At 36.9% G+C, this 15,701-nt stretch overlaps 1 protein-coding gene across 4 annotated transcripts in view; it reads right to left on the bottom strand.

Moving 5' to 3' along the window:
* LOC149784426 (DENN domain-containing protein 3-like) overlaps window positions 1-15,701 on the bottom strand; it is a 432,202-nt gene that overhangs the window by 199,176 nt on the left and 217,325 nt on the right. For all 4 annotated transcript variants that reach the window (XM_089932491.1, XM_089932490.1, XM_089932493.1 and 1 more), the window contains 2 exons: window positions 4,468-4,633; window positions 478-611 (listed from right to left, as the gene is read on the bottom strand). In XM_089932491.1, the coding sequence (XP_089788617.1) occupies window positions 478-611; window positions 4,468-4,633 (300 nt within the window). The remainder of the gene's footprint in view (window positions 1-477; window positions 612-4,467; window positions 4,634-15,701) is intronic.

Raw genomic sequence — 15,701 nt, 5'->3', positions numbered from 1 at the left:
TAGCCTAAATCCGAAACATTGGATCAACAAAATTTAATATGAAATGTGCCAAAGCAGCTGGTATGTGGCAGTCCATGAAACGTCTGTTTTACTTCATTCAGAAACAAATTTAAGCAACCACAACATAAAGCGCCTCTTACGTGAGTGTACATGATTTTTTTACACATCAAAAGTGCTGGCGTATGCATCCATTGTTTGTTTACAACAGAAAGTAGTTCCCTTATATACGTGAATGCAATATGTGTATTTGCACGTGAGTTCAGTATCGGGTAAAACTGAATGATTCTGACAATGTACAGTTAACGGAGAACATAATGAGCATATAACAGTGATCATTACTATATGGCTACTGAATCTTGAAGCAGGTAACCAATAAAATAACCAATAATATTTCTATCTACAATTATTTATAAAACCATAATAAAAACAACCAGTATGCAAAATTTATGGACACATTAGGTGCACATTTACACTTACTTTTGTAGGCAGTGATCTGGAGAACATCTACAGCATATAGAAAGGATGTAGCCTGGGTTTTCTCAATCTTTCTTATATCCCTGAGTCTGATGATCTCCCTGGAGTTATTGGATACATCTTTCAGGAAGAATAATCTGAAATTTACATTTCTGACCTGTCAATCTCACTCAACATCTCCACATCCCATTACTCACAACAACAACAATGCTATCAACACCTCCACATTCCATTACTCACAAACCTTCAGATCTGGAGAGACAAAGGTTGAAAGCTTCACATTCCACATCCCAAACCAGGATGTACAGGTCGGGGAATTTATTCCCCTCATCTGAGACAATTAACCACAGCTGAGTTGTCAGATAGAAAGAGTACATCATTTCCATACAGTTTCTCCTGTCACAAATGAAATGCATTCACAAGGACCTTCATCTTCAGGAGACTGATGTCTCAATCTGCTTGCTTCCAGCAATGATTACTGATTGGCAGCCCAAGCTGTCATGCTGGCATCCACAGAAAGCATGGTTCCTAGTAGCTGGACCTATCATGAGTGAGATATAGCCAATAATGTGTTAAACGTGCCATCAAAACCAACAAAAATTCCAAATCTTTTTTGCATAAGGTTCAAGATGCTGGGATTGGTTTGGGCATATTCAATCCCTGTAACCATTCCATCCATGCATCAGCTGATACTGTGTTGGACAGGGTTTTGAACTACTGCCTCAAATGGTTAATGTAGTTCCAGATGGATCAAGTTGGATTGCATGGTTTAATTTGGTGCTTTACAGAACAACAATCCAAGTAGGTTATTCAGTGCTAAGGCTATTGGAATAAAGTGACTTGCCCATAGACACACCACAGTAGCTGACCCAGGCTGGTCCGATGGTAGGATTCAAGCCTGCACCCTTTCGGTTTTGTGTACCTGGTTAAAACTGGCCCCAACAATACTGCTGAAAACATCTGTGATAGCTGAGGAGGTGATGGCAGAACTGGGGCTTACACTGGTCTACAGCCAAAATGCTTCCGAAATTCTGGGTCACTGAGAATGATAATGATGCTTAAAGTTTGATTGGCTCTAGTTTTTGAGATATGAAACTGGGTCAATATATATGTCCCTTGACTTGGGAATGGAAGAGGATAAATGAGTTATAAAGGGAAGGGATCTCAATTTAAACCGGAAATGACTCAAATACATCTTTGACTGGATCTATGAATAAATCTATGACTGGGTTTGGACAGTACTTGCTTTTTAGACAAAACAATTCATAATGCAATCTGAAGCTGGTATTGCATCATACATGATATGAATTGCATCATGTTATTCCTAGAAGTCATGGATGATGCAATCACAACTACGCTTACATCACTCTGCTGAACAAAGTGCCCTGTATCAGCTCAAGAAATCATACAGTGTCATGCCCTCTTATTTGTCAGTGTTTGATTTTGCAAAAGGACACATTTCTCTTTATCTAAAGTGAACCGAGATGCTTCATACTTGTGTGAACAATGCAGATAACTTCTGCTATGTTTGTGGTGAAGTGACTTTTGTATCACAAAAGTGCAGTATTAACACTATGGTTAAGAAAGCCTATCACCTTTGTTTTGGTTGCAAAATTGGAGATCAGGACATGAGGTGGGCCCCACACATATGCTACAACAAGTGTGCAACAAATCTTCACCAGTGGTTGAACAGGAAAAGGAAATCTATGCCTTTTGCAGTGCCAATGATTTGATGTTAGCCAAGATATCAAATCAGCAATTATTACTTCTGCATGATGCCTCCAGTTGGGAAAGGTGTGTCAAAGAAGAAAACATAGAGTGCATTATCCAAACATTCCATCAGCTCTATGCCTATTACCCCATGGAGAAGGATTACCAGTTGCTGGTGCACTATAATCATTCTCCCTTGAGTCAAACGAGGAAGAGGAAGAGGATGAAACTTCTAGTCCTGAACCATCAATGTCACATGACCCATATTTTCTCCCAGCCTCCTCCTCTGAATTGCACCTCATAACACAAGGTGAACTGAATGACCGTGTCTGGGATTTGGAATTATTTAAGACTAAGGCAGATCTGTTGGGTTCCAGACTACAGCAGTGGAATGTCCTGGCAGGTGATGTTAGGGTTCCCAGTTTCTGTGACAGTCAAAAGAAACTTGTCCCATTCTTCTTCATGGAAGGTGATCATGTAGCCCTCAACATCATTTATAATCCAGATGAGTTATCGAAGACGAGTCTCAAGCATAAACTTACTGGAAAGTAGACACTAATGAACAACAAAAATGCCCATAAAAATTACATGCATGACCTTTCTGGTCTGTAATATCTTGTATTACCGTACATTGTTTGAACTAATGTACTAGAGAGACCAGGCCAGGTATGCCAAAATGGCACAATTAAGTCTTGTTTGAACTAGAGAGACCAGACCAGGTATACCAAAATGACACAATTAAGTCTGGTTACAAACTTCATATCATATACAAAGAAAAACAGTAGAAATAGAGATGGAGTATTCTTTCCTTGTTGGAGAAAACTTCAGAAAATCACACCCAACGAAGATACTACTTGATAACAGGTCTTTGTAATTACACAAAAATATAAAAGATGGGTCACTGTGACCTAGTTTTTGTATGGTTCACTATTTTTTCTTGATGCACACATAACAATTTTTAGGTGAAAAAGGGTCTAAGATATTGAGTGTGCAATGAATGAATGCACAGCCGAAAATACAAAAATCATTCAAGAATCAAATCTTTAATTACTGATCAAGACAAAATTTATATTCATTTGCTGCTGTTGTTGCTGGAAGATGATAAATGCCTTGAATAAGACTGTTTAGGTCATCCTTACTGACTGGAAGTTTATGATTAGTGGCAACATTTCTTTGAAGGCAGATCTTACTCCATTTATAAAACAAAACAGTAGCTGAAATAGTGTACAAATATGATTCATTTTTTTTTATCAGGGCACAGTTAGGATTCAAGGAAGGTGAAGCCATCTGCAAAACAAGCAAAACTAAATTTCAGAATTTCCAGTTGATGGACCTTGATTTTGTGAAGCAAAGCAGCAAAGGGGACCATTTTAATCTTCTGCACATACACATCAACCCAAGTCATTCTGGAGTGTACAACTTCTGCTGACTTAGCTAAAACAGCCAGCACTGGGGCAATGCGCAAATGCAGAGCTCAGTTCCAAAAGTAAATATCATATTTAAACAATCACTCACAGATCATGTCACAAATGACAAATATTTTTCTGCAATTTCATTGTCATGCACAATTTACCATTCACAGCTTCTGATCATTTTCCAGACCTGCATCTTTGTCACTGAAATTCAGCAATACAGAAAAATCATTTTCTACACAAAGGAAAATTCAACAAGATCTTCAGGGAAGTTTGAACAGCAGTTCCATCTGGTCTCTAATGAGTGCAAAGATGAACACAACTGGTGCTATCTTTAACTTCAAACCCACTCTTGAATTAGTGTGAGCAACAATGACTGCATCTAGTTAAGCTATTCCATCTAGTTAATCCAATAGATTCTGAAGACTGAAACTTGGTACATATTTTATTTATTTCATGTATGTGAGGCTTTTATTATGTGAGTATGTTCATAAATGTGTATGTGTGTATGATGATTTTTGACATTGCTAAGTCTACCAACTTTTTGTTTGTAAGTGTATTAAATGCTTCATAAAAAACATGTTATTTTTTAAAAAATTCAAATTTGAATTTCCAGTCATCTTTTATAGGCTTATATTATCAGTAACTTATTCTCAACTGTATGACATTACTTTTTTTAGGTCAAGCATACCAACACTCACCCATACCTCTGGGACATTAAAACATTTTGCGAGTCTAAAAAAACAAAACAAGACTATCTGCGAGGTTCATGTGTGACCCCCCATTCTGCATTTTGAATGTGACATTACAAAACAATATAAAATAAAGTGATGTTGATAAAACACATGACATTCCCAGTAATATATCTAACCTCTTGTCTGTTAATCCAATTCTTCCAATACCAAAGTCTGTCTTTATGACTTGAGAAACTTTCAGAATAGTCTCATTCTCCTCCAAATTCCATGACTTAATGCAGTGACTATTTTTCTGATTAGCTTCCCATCTAGCATAACAACTTTGAAATGTCCTCGGGTCCACTGAAAGGAAAGAAGACTAATTAACGATGCCAGTTTGTGTCAAATGAATAAACATCTAAAAATATTCTCTCTGTGAATTAGCTCTGCAGGCTTGCTGTTACAGATTACCTATGTGATTTCAAGGAAGGTCTTATAGGAAAAAAAATAACTTAGCAATATTGGATCTAATTACCAATGTTTGCATCTGTATTTACCAAGCCCTGGGTAGCAAACTGGGATAATTAAAGTGAACACTCACATCTCACCTCTGTCCACATAAGTTTCAGCTCAGCCAATGTGGGTATGTGAGAAAGCTTGCTAGTAGCTTCTCATCGGTTCGTGACATGTTGTATTTTTCTGGGTTTTGCTTTTCTTTTTCCTTCAAATGGAGAGACAGAAATTGTTTACAAAACAAACAAAGTTATAACAGATTTTTAAGAAGCTTTTAAAGTCAGAAAATATATGTTCTTTGTGTATTTATAATTTAGTGATTTGATTTAATATACAAGAGATACATGTGGCAAATGTCTCCAAATATATATAAAGCATTGACACATTAACCGTTTTGGCCCTGATCCCATCTGTAGGCGTGGCTGTACCCTACTTCCAAGCTCTGCAGCATCAAGGTCATTTAAGATACACCAACGTGGGTTGTATTAAAAAAATGCAGACAGATATAGCTCTAAAATGATACCAAATAATCTGGAAGTTCTAGTTGCACTACAAAATACAGACGGAAAAACCTCATATTTTGGACCCGGTTTTTTTCACCCAAAATCTGTTTGAGGTCGGAATGCGATTTTGTGTCCAGATTTTAGACCTTTTGGCCTCAGATCTAAGGCATACCGGTCTTAACTGCACACAGACAGGTGATTCTTTACAAAAACTAGGATAAGGTGGGCATTTGGAATAAATTGTGGTCTCCATACGAAAATGATGGGTCCATTTAGCAAAAAAAAGAAAAGAACTCCAACTTTTACCCTTCTGCTCATGCGCAAGCAAAATAACCAATGAAAAATGATGTTTCTAATACAACTAGGCATTAGTCTCATGGAAAATTAGTTGAAAACCGATGTATTACGATGTATTCAGAAATAGCACCCCAAATGTCTTTCCTATGCACATTTCAGGCAAAAACGACAAAAACCTCTGGGGCCGAATGAGTTAATGGGAGAATTTTGGTGACATCACCAAATCTGAATATTACTTATTTATTTCATCATCTGTGCATCAGTATTGCACATAAGTTACAAAAAGAGCCATTCTCTGACAATTTCTAAGAAATTTCCATAAACTTGATTAAGAAGAACCTGGTCTCACGTGCACCTGTGTGCTGATGTATCCACTATGCCAAAACTTTTACACAAAACTTTAAACCAGAAAAGTGACACTTGTGTCTTAACATGTTATCCCATTTTATGTATATCTATATTGTGTTTAATTTTTGTTTCATCATTATCGATTGTAATGATCATTTGCAGAAAAGATATTACATAGTTAATTTTTGTCCATTAGTGTTGAATTAAATTTTACAATAATGAGCTATAAATAAGTTATTTTGGTTTGGGTTTCCATGTAATGAACCTGTTTGGGGTAATTTTCCATTGGATGATTAAGTTAGGTGGGTTGTGTTGTGACACAAGTCATGTGGGAGACATTGTGACATACAGTTGTAGTTGAGTTGTGGGGATGTGTATAAGGTGAAAGAAGAGAACAAATAATTCCTAATTTCAAAGTTTATTTCTCTTGTTATTTTATTTTCAGTCTGCAAAAGTATTTAATGTTGTATTTATATTTAACTTTAGAAATTCAAAGACCTGAAGCACAAAAATATCTGCTAAATCTGCTAAGGAGTAGATAGGGTTAACATATCGGAACCTTGGCTAGTGCACATTCAAGGTTATTGTACATCAGCACATTAAAGACATGTATTATAATTAATTTGGAAAACTGTATTCTTTTAGAGCTATGATAAACTTTTAGGATGATTTTGGATTTAATTCATAATATTGTATGTTCCTTTGAAATTAACATTTTTAACTTAGAGAATGAAATTATTTTGTTGAGTTTTACAAAACTTGTGCATCTTCCTTCTTTCTGTTACTTAGTTCAAGACCAAAAAGTCATAACATTAATTGGAAGCTAATCTGGGATACAACTATTAAATTTTTTTATAAGAAATTCAATTTGCTTTTTAAATTTAAATTCACTTTGTCTCAGAAATATTCTTTGTTCCTCGTATTTTAATTTCACATATTTGAGAAATCTTTAATGAAACCACAAGCTTTCACAATATCATCTCAAGTGGAGTACTTTGTTTCAAATCTCACCCAGGAAGGGTTCAAGTCTTTAAAACAAAAAAGAATAAGTTGATGGAACTTGACAGATATTAGTCTTTTTTGGACATAAAAGCATCTTTGGTAAAACAAGAAATAAAAATATTTTGATACAATATTTCGTGGAAATAAATTTTTGATAAAAGTGCTTAAGGTTAAATTAAAAAGTCTTTAAGTGACTCTGAAATGATATTAAAAGTATTGCAGTTAAAACCAGAGATGGATATAGAGCTCGTACAGATTCAGCTTCAGAAAGAAATTATGGAAATCCAAAATCAGAAAGAGGAAAGAGAAAGTGAAGAGAGGCAAATGCATATGTAGATGGAAAGAGACAAAGAAGAGAAATGCAAATGTAGAAAGAAGAAAGGGAAATGCAATTTAAATTAAAAGAATTAGAACTGACAAGTTGAAAGGAGTTCCCTTTCACACAAAATTTCAAGTTTCAATTTTACAGAAACATCAGGTAACTATGCCCTTTCAGGAGAAAAGAAGTAGATCAATATTTTCCTGAGTTTTAGAAAATTGCTGACACTTTGCAATGACCAAGAGAGCACTGGACTTGATTATTACAAAGTGTACTTATTGGTAATGCTCTTGAAATCTACACTTGACTGTCAGAAAAACAAAGTGCTTGCTGATTATGATGTGTTCAAGCAAGGTATTTTGAAGGGTTATGAGCTGGAACCTGAGTGTGTGTGTGTGTGTGTGTGTGTGTGTGTGTGTGTGTGTGTGTGATTTGGATTTTTAACGTAGCTTTAAAATAAATTCAGTCATATCACTATGATATCTGCAGTGTGACAGTTAATAGTGATGTCTAGCACTGGGGCATCATGCCGCAGACATGTAGCATGATGTCCCACCCAGTCACATTTTCCTGACACCAGACCGACCAGTCTGAACACTACCCTCTTAATGCTGAGCACCAAGTGAGACAGCTGTTAGTACCATTTTTGTAAGTCTTTGGTATGACTCAGCCAGGGATCGAACCCAAAACCTCCCGCATGTGAGGCAGATGCTCAGAACCTGAGGTAGTACAGTTGTCCTCAATAGATACATAGCAGCTTGGTTCAGAACCAAAGTCAGAGTCAGACAGGGGTGCCTGGAAAAGGATCATGTCTGTTGTCTTGGAACACTATGAAAGGGAAGTGTCAGTGTTGTAGGCAGAACAATCACCAACCTGTGCTTTAGAAACAATATTGATGGCATAGCAGTAGAACTGGAAACCTTACTCCACAAAGCATAACTAAAGTATGGGATGGAGATCAGCACTGAAAAGACTAAGCTAATGACAAACAACCTGAGTGTCGTCCTAAAGGAAATAAGAGTGAATGGACAGAAGCTGGGCACAGTGACAAGCTTCAGGTATCTAGGTGCTATAACCTCTGATGAAGGTTCAAAACCTGAAGTTCTTTCCAGGATTGTGCTGACAACAACTGCAATGGCTAGGCTGAAACCTATTTGGAAGGACAGCAATATTACACTTGCGTCCAAGATCAATCTCATGCACTCCCTTGTCATGTCCATATTCCTGCATTCCTGTGCGACATGGACCTTGACAGCAGAATTAAAGAAAAGAATCCATGCTTTAGATATAATACAAATAATAATAATAATAATGAGGACTTTGTATAGCGCATAATCTTTAGAAGCTCTAAGCACTTTACAACATTAGACAACACCTATAAGATAAAAAACATATATAATGATATGATTACAAAAACAAACACCACGAAATTAGAAAACATAAAAAACATGCTGAGAATATTTAAGGTAGGAAACATTATTAGGTCTTTAGGTTTGTTCTTCCAGTCGAAATAAGTGAGTTTTGAGAGCACTCTTGAATGGTATCACTGTGTCTTTGTGTCTAAGTTCAGTGGGCAATTCATTCCACATTGCTGGGTGCTGGTATGCAAAAGAATGCTGTCCATATGACTTTGTTTTCATAGTGGGAATAATGAGTATACGATTGTCAGAAGAGGAACATAAGTATCTTGCTGGTGTGTACACATGGGTGAGGTCGGATAGGTATAATGGACTGGAGTCTGTCAATGAAACGTAGCACAGAGAACAAATTTTGTGTTTGATTCTGGATTGAATGGATAGCCAGTGTAGGGTACAGAGCAGTGGGGAGGTGTACTCTGATCGTGGTACTCTAAGTATGATCCGAGCAGCTGTGTTTTGAACTTTTTGAAGTTTCTGGAGTAGATATTGAGATGAATTAGACAGAATTGAGTTACAATAGTGCTGTCTTGAAAGTACTAATGAACATACAAGTGTTTTAGTGGCATCAACTGAAAGATATTTGTGAATGGAGCTGATGTGTCTCAGCTCAAGATATGCAGCCTTGCATATGTTCATGACATGTTGATGTAATGTGAGAGTACTGTCCAGAGTAACACCTAGGTTTCATACTGATTGTGTGAATTTAATGTTGGTGTTGCTGATATTTATTGTTTGAGGTATAGGATGTGAATGAGAAAGTCTTTGTGTTGTGATCAGAATGGCCTCAGTTTTATCATCATTCATCTGCAGCTGGTTATATGTCATCCATGATTTCACATCAGAAATGCACCTCTCTACACCTTGGATGGTAGCATCAACATCAGTTGGATGGCTAGATTTGTGTATTTGGGTGTCATCAGCATACAATTGGTGAGACACTGAATGATGATCTATGACACTTGAGAGAGGCTGAGTGTATAGAATGAAGAGAACAGGTCCAAGAACAGACCCCTGCGGAACACCATTCCTGGAAATCTCATACTTAGACCATGTCTCTAATGAGGAGGTGCGCATTAGGTTCCAAGGTACAAATGGACTATATGAAGATCTGCTCACTACCAAAAAGAAATGCAAACTAAGATGGTATGGTCACATTTCATGGTCATCTGGCCTGTCAAAGGCAATCCTACAGGGCACATTGGTCAGAAAAGATAAAACAAAGCAGACAGAAGAAGAGATGGGGAAAATAACATCAAAGAGTGGGGAGGAATGGACTTTGCCTAGTCCCAAATAGTAGAAGAAAACAGGGCAATTTGGAGAGAGATAGTTGCAAAGTCATCAGTGCTGCCTCTATGACCAGCCAGGTTAAGGGAGAAATGAAAACAAAAATGATGACCTAAGGTATATCAACAAAGGTTTAGGAATTGTAGAAAAGAAAGTGGGCAAACCTATGTTGAATTCACATTGTTGTTGTTGTGTTTAATGCCATTTTTCAGCACAAGGTAGGCTATACATGGCAGCAAGTATAACTGGTGGAGGAAGAATCCTGGAAAACCACAAAAAGAACTACCAACCCAAAAGAAGCTGCTGGCAGGCTTTCTCATGTACCCAAGTTAGCCGAGCTGAGACTGCATTTGCATGGGAAAAATAATGACTATCAATACATGGCACTCAGCCAAGAAGGTTGATAAAGATTATGATAATGTTAGCAAGTCAAATTCATTGAAGAAAACAAGAATTGCATCCATAGAATTAACAGAATTGTCAAGACCTATTTCGATGAGCAAAAGGAAGAAATTTTGCTGCTGAAACAGGTGATAATTATTCCCTGACTCACAAGATTTAAATGGTCAGTAAGTCTTCCTCTAAGTCATTCAGACATTTTTGTTTAGTCTCATACAAGTACTTCCAAATCTCAGTCTAGCACAGCTTTTAGGACTCAAATTTCTGACAAGACTCATTAGAAATCCTTATCTCTTCATAATTGAACTTATTGTAAAAGAAAGGGCACATTATGACTGCTACAGGTGGAAAAATAACCAAGAGAATAAAGATAGCTCTGTTCTAAATGCTCTTGTTTCAAAGATGTCAAGGTCATGGTTTTGTTTTGAAAGCAATACATTGGTTAGGTCAAACAAACTCTGGTATGATTTTATTAAGAGAAAATATGAACCATATATGTCAAAATTTCTATCACACTCATTAGGACAGCTTTGGTGACACAGTGGTTAGAGCATCCACCTTGGATGCAGGAGGTTGCAGGTTCAAAACCCTGGCCAAGTCAAACCAAAAACTTATAGAAATCATACTAACAACTGACTAACCTCTGAGCATTAAGCGGTTAGTGTCAGGACTGGTTGTCCTGGTGTCACGACTGGGTGGGACATCATGCTACATGTTTGGATCATGATGCCCCAGTGCAAAGCAACACTATAAACTGCCACATGGTAGATATCATAACAATAAGACTGGATTTTTTTAAAAGCTACAGTAAAAATCCAAATCACATACACATACACACACATCTCACTTATTAGTGATTTTGCCAAGCCTATCCCTATCAAAATATTAAGGGACACTGGAGATTCTCAGAGGTTTTACTATCAGGTTCAATGCCTTTGTCTGAGGCAGATGAGGCAGTCTATGGCAGTTGAATGCTGCTTTTTTAATGTTCCTCTCTATTGTTTCAATTTGGAAACAGACCTAGTCTCAGGACCTGTGTCTGTTGGATCAGACTTCTTTACTCATTGAGGGTGTTTATTTATTATTAAACAATGACCTAGTTGTTCATAAGGTCATGGATAATCCACTTTTAACTGACAATGAAAACCCCAATGCGATGATACCTAAAACTGATCTGCAATATATTCCTGCATTTGATGAACCATTTGGCAAATAATAGTAGACTGTGTTGGTCGTTTACAAGACCAAGTCAGGAAACCTACTTGTTGACCATAAGGTCACCAAATGATTTCCAGAAGCAATTTCTTTGAGAAATACTAAAACTAAAACCAAATTAATTCTTTGATAAAAAAAAAATGATACACTTATTGGCCTTCCCAAATCGATCCACTCTGATTTAATGTCTGGAATTTTTCAATAGGTTATGAATGAATTAGTCATCAAACAGTTTAAATTTTCTGTCTGTCACACTGAATGTCAAAGGACTTTGAAAAGATTTCATCAAACTTTGAAGAATAGGATGAGGGTGTTCATTTGCTGGCTGGTAGGGAATCAGTTAAAAAAGAATTAGATTTTAGTTCTCTTGAACTAGTTTTTGGACATATTGTCTGTGGACCACTGAAGATATTGAAAGAGAAACTTCTTTTAAATGAGGATTCCAAGATCAATGTTCTTGTTTATGTCTCTGATTTCAAATATAAGTTGTCAAAGGCTTGTGAAGTAGAAAGAACTATGGTAATCTTAACTCTACTCAGTCAAAAATAAATGATTGAACTATTAAGAAAAGAAGTTTTCAGCCTGGTAAAAGACTTTTGGCTGTCTTGCCCTTATCTGAAAATCCTCTTAAGGCTCAATATTAAGGTTCTTATACAATTGAAAAGAATGAAGATGACTTAAATTATATATTAACATTCCTGGGAGGAAGAAACAGAAACAATTTTGTAATATTAATGTGTTAAAGGAGTACTGTCATTGAGATAGCCCAGCTAATCATTCAATTAGTTTAGTTGTACTGGTACTTGTCCCAAACAGTGAGGATATAAACAATGGAATAATCTGACAGTAGAGACTTTGCTCAAACCAATCTTCAGAAATTCTTTGATTAACTCACTGATGCAAATCTGACAATGAGTTTAGGTAAAAGATCTTCTGTTGTACTTGTGTTACATTTTTAGGAATTATTGTAGGACACAGTCAAGATAAACCTGTAAAAAATAAGGTCAAAGTTATCTCTGAATTCCCAGTGTTGGTTAGTGAAAAGCAACTGATGCAATTTTGGAGCAGCAGAGAGACTGAGCCCACCAACTATTCGTTCCAACAGAATCCTCTATCGAGAACACTCTTGATAGAGGGTCTTATTTCACAAAATAAACCCTCTATTCAGAAAACTATGATAAATAAGCCTTCTCTGCTGACTAGAAGAGTTATTTCATGAAAAATAACTAACTATAAAAATACTTCCTGACTCTGGGGTCTACTAGACGAAACACTTGGTGGCTCAGTCTCTCTGCTGCTAAAAATGTAAATATTTTTAATCCTAAAGGATTTCTAACTAAAAATTGTATCTAACCCAACTTGATACCGTGTCCGGGGATCATGTAAATTTATCGTTACAAATCCGTGTGGTTTTGCCTGAGCACGGCTAAAGAAATTTCTGAATTTATTTATGTCCATGTCACCGCTGCACCAAGTTCAATGAATATTTTGTACCGTGTGTGCGTCAACGCCATTAAATACCGCAAGAACGTTACAGTTATCTCTGATCACTTTCGGAATTTGTGATTACCGTTGAGTCACATAAATCACATCAACGTTTTTGTGCCTGCCACGGGAAAATATCCTGGCAGGGTTTGATTGTTTGTCCAGCATGATATCAACGTACACGACTAAATTATTAATACTCCCATCAATATCATCGATACTCGGTGCTTCATTGATATCAGTTATAAAATCAACAACATCTTCTTCACTTATCGATTTTGCACTTTCGTTAAAATCTTTTAACATGCTGTAGCATCGCTGATCGTCCACTGACGGGGCTATGAAATATAATTTATCCCACTTCATCCACTTCATTATTAAATTAAGTAACAACTGCGTCTTACCCGACCCAGATGGACCTATAATAATCATTCGAATTGAATTTGGTAGCACTGAGTTATGTTTGATTGGCTCTCGTTGCTTTGACGCAGAAAAGTCAGTGATCTCCATTAGATATATCATAAAATAAATATGAATTTATATTGTGTGAAATGCCGAGCACATACCCCAACTGCGGATATGACAACAATTACAACAAAAAATAATTGACAAGCGCTTACAGGCAAGTGTGAACGATGTGGTATAGCGAAGTTTAAATTTATTTTTTAAAAAAGCGAGGCGGTAATATCGCAGCCAAGTTAGCCAAGTTACCAGGGGCTCCGTGGGCTAAATACCCAGGAGAAAAACATCTTCCAGGATATAATTACTGTGGTCCAGGAACCCGACTTGATATCAGACTTGATGACCAAGATCAACCAAAACCAGGTGAGTATCCGATAAATGCTATTGATAAGGCGTGTCATGCTCATGATGTAGCTTACCGAAGCAAGGATTTGCAACAGCGCCATCTCGCGGATGTGAAATTAATTCACACGTTAAATGCCATCCCTGATATATCTTTCAAAGAAAAGTTAGCATCCTGGTTAATAAAATCCGCAATGAAAGGTAAATTAGCGTTAGGTACTGGCATATAATGGAGTCGATTTATTATTCCCCAAGAGGATACTGGAGAGGTAGCGCAGCAATTAGTAAACTCGCTGAAGCAGCAAAAGTTACAAAAGTTACTGCCAAAAATTGGTTATCCCGACAGGCAATATGGCAAATTTATCTGCCGCATCCTAAACAAATTCACTTTGCACATTTTGATGTTAGTGTACCAAATGAGGTTCATCAGGCTGATATATTATTTCTGCCACATGATATTATCCGAAGACGTACATACAAGTACGCGTTAACTGTAGTTGATGTTGCAAGTAGATACAAAGATGCTGAACCGTTAACGACTAAAACAGCATCCGAGGTTGCTTCTGCGTTTGAAAGAATTTATCAACGTGGTCTACGTTGGCCAAATTTATTACAAGTTGATCCTGGCAAAGAATTTCAGGGTGCAGTATCATCGTTGATGAAGCAACATAACGTCACCATCAGACGAGGACATACTGAAATTCACCGTGATCAGGCAATTGTTGAGCGATTCAATCGAACACTTGCTGAGTGGTTATTTGGATATCAATATGCGAAGGAATTTATTGAAGATATGAGATCTCGCGAATGGGTTGCAAGATTACCAAGCGTGATAGCTGCACTAAATAACGAGATCACACGAACAACCAACTTGAAACCTGCCATCACAATCACAAAAAAACATATACCCGTACGACATGATTCTTCAGCACAGCCAATACTGGGTAATGTCACTGTAAGATATTTATATGAACCAGGTGAACTTGAAGGTGGTAAATGAAGAGCAACTGATCCCATTTGGAGCATTACCACACACAAGATAACCACCGTGACAAGATCATCAGGCAGACCAGCAATCTACAGGTTGGATTCAACTGCTCCTCAACGTGGATTCACACGTGAGCAACTACAGGTAATTCCCGAGGATACGCAATTACCACCGCGATCACTTCAGTGATTTCAATGACTTAACTAGCACTGGCACCCCGACGTCAATTGCACTCAAGACAGGTCAACATGATATTATCACGTGTATGACCGCGATTGTTATCTTTTCTGTCTACGATAAATTGTCTTGAATTTTTATTCGAATACTGCTATAGCATTATACAATTACAGCTCGCGCAATGATTATTCTGCTGTTGTTTTAACTCAATAATAAAGTCAACATCAAGGTCGAAATCGCGATTATTTTTTTTGTCACTCTGTTTGTAACCAGAGAATTTTTTTCTTATCATGTCGCTGTTGTTTTCATTTTTAATTTTATCAGCGTTTGATTCAACCAAGACAATTCTTCGCAGTTGAGATATTCTTCTGACTCTGGACACAGCTAAGTAAACTAAGTTTGACCATTCGATTCGATCATCAACGATCCAGACAGTTGTATCACTGATAGTTAGTCCTTGAGATGAATGAATTGTCATTGCGTATCCTAGCATCCATGGGGATTTATTCATTTTTAGTGCATCTTTGACAGCTTTAATATCAACTAACACAATATCATTCAGTACTAAATTCTGCTTCTCTGTTTTTCCAGGAATATCAACATCTATATTTTGTAACCGCGTATCAGCTGGTCTATAACATAACAGCGTTGGCAGCACTGGAAACTTTTCTTGTTGTAA

The sequence above is a fragment of the Sinohyriopsis cumingii genome, chromosome 14, assembly GCF_028554795.1.
Source record: "Sinohyriopsis cumingii isolate HCF-2022 chromosome 14, ASM2855479v2, whole genome shotgun sequence".
In the NCBI taxonomy this organism is placed as follows: Eukaryota; Metazoa; Mollusca; class Bivalvia; order Unionida; family Unionidae; genus Sinohyriopsis; species Sinohyriopsis cumingii.
The sequence above is the reverse complement of the archived record's forward strand: the minus strand, read 5'-3'. Positions and strand labels throughout refer to the sequence as shown.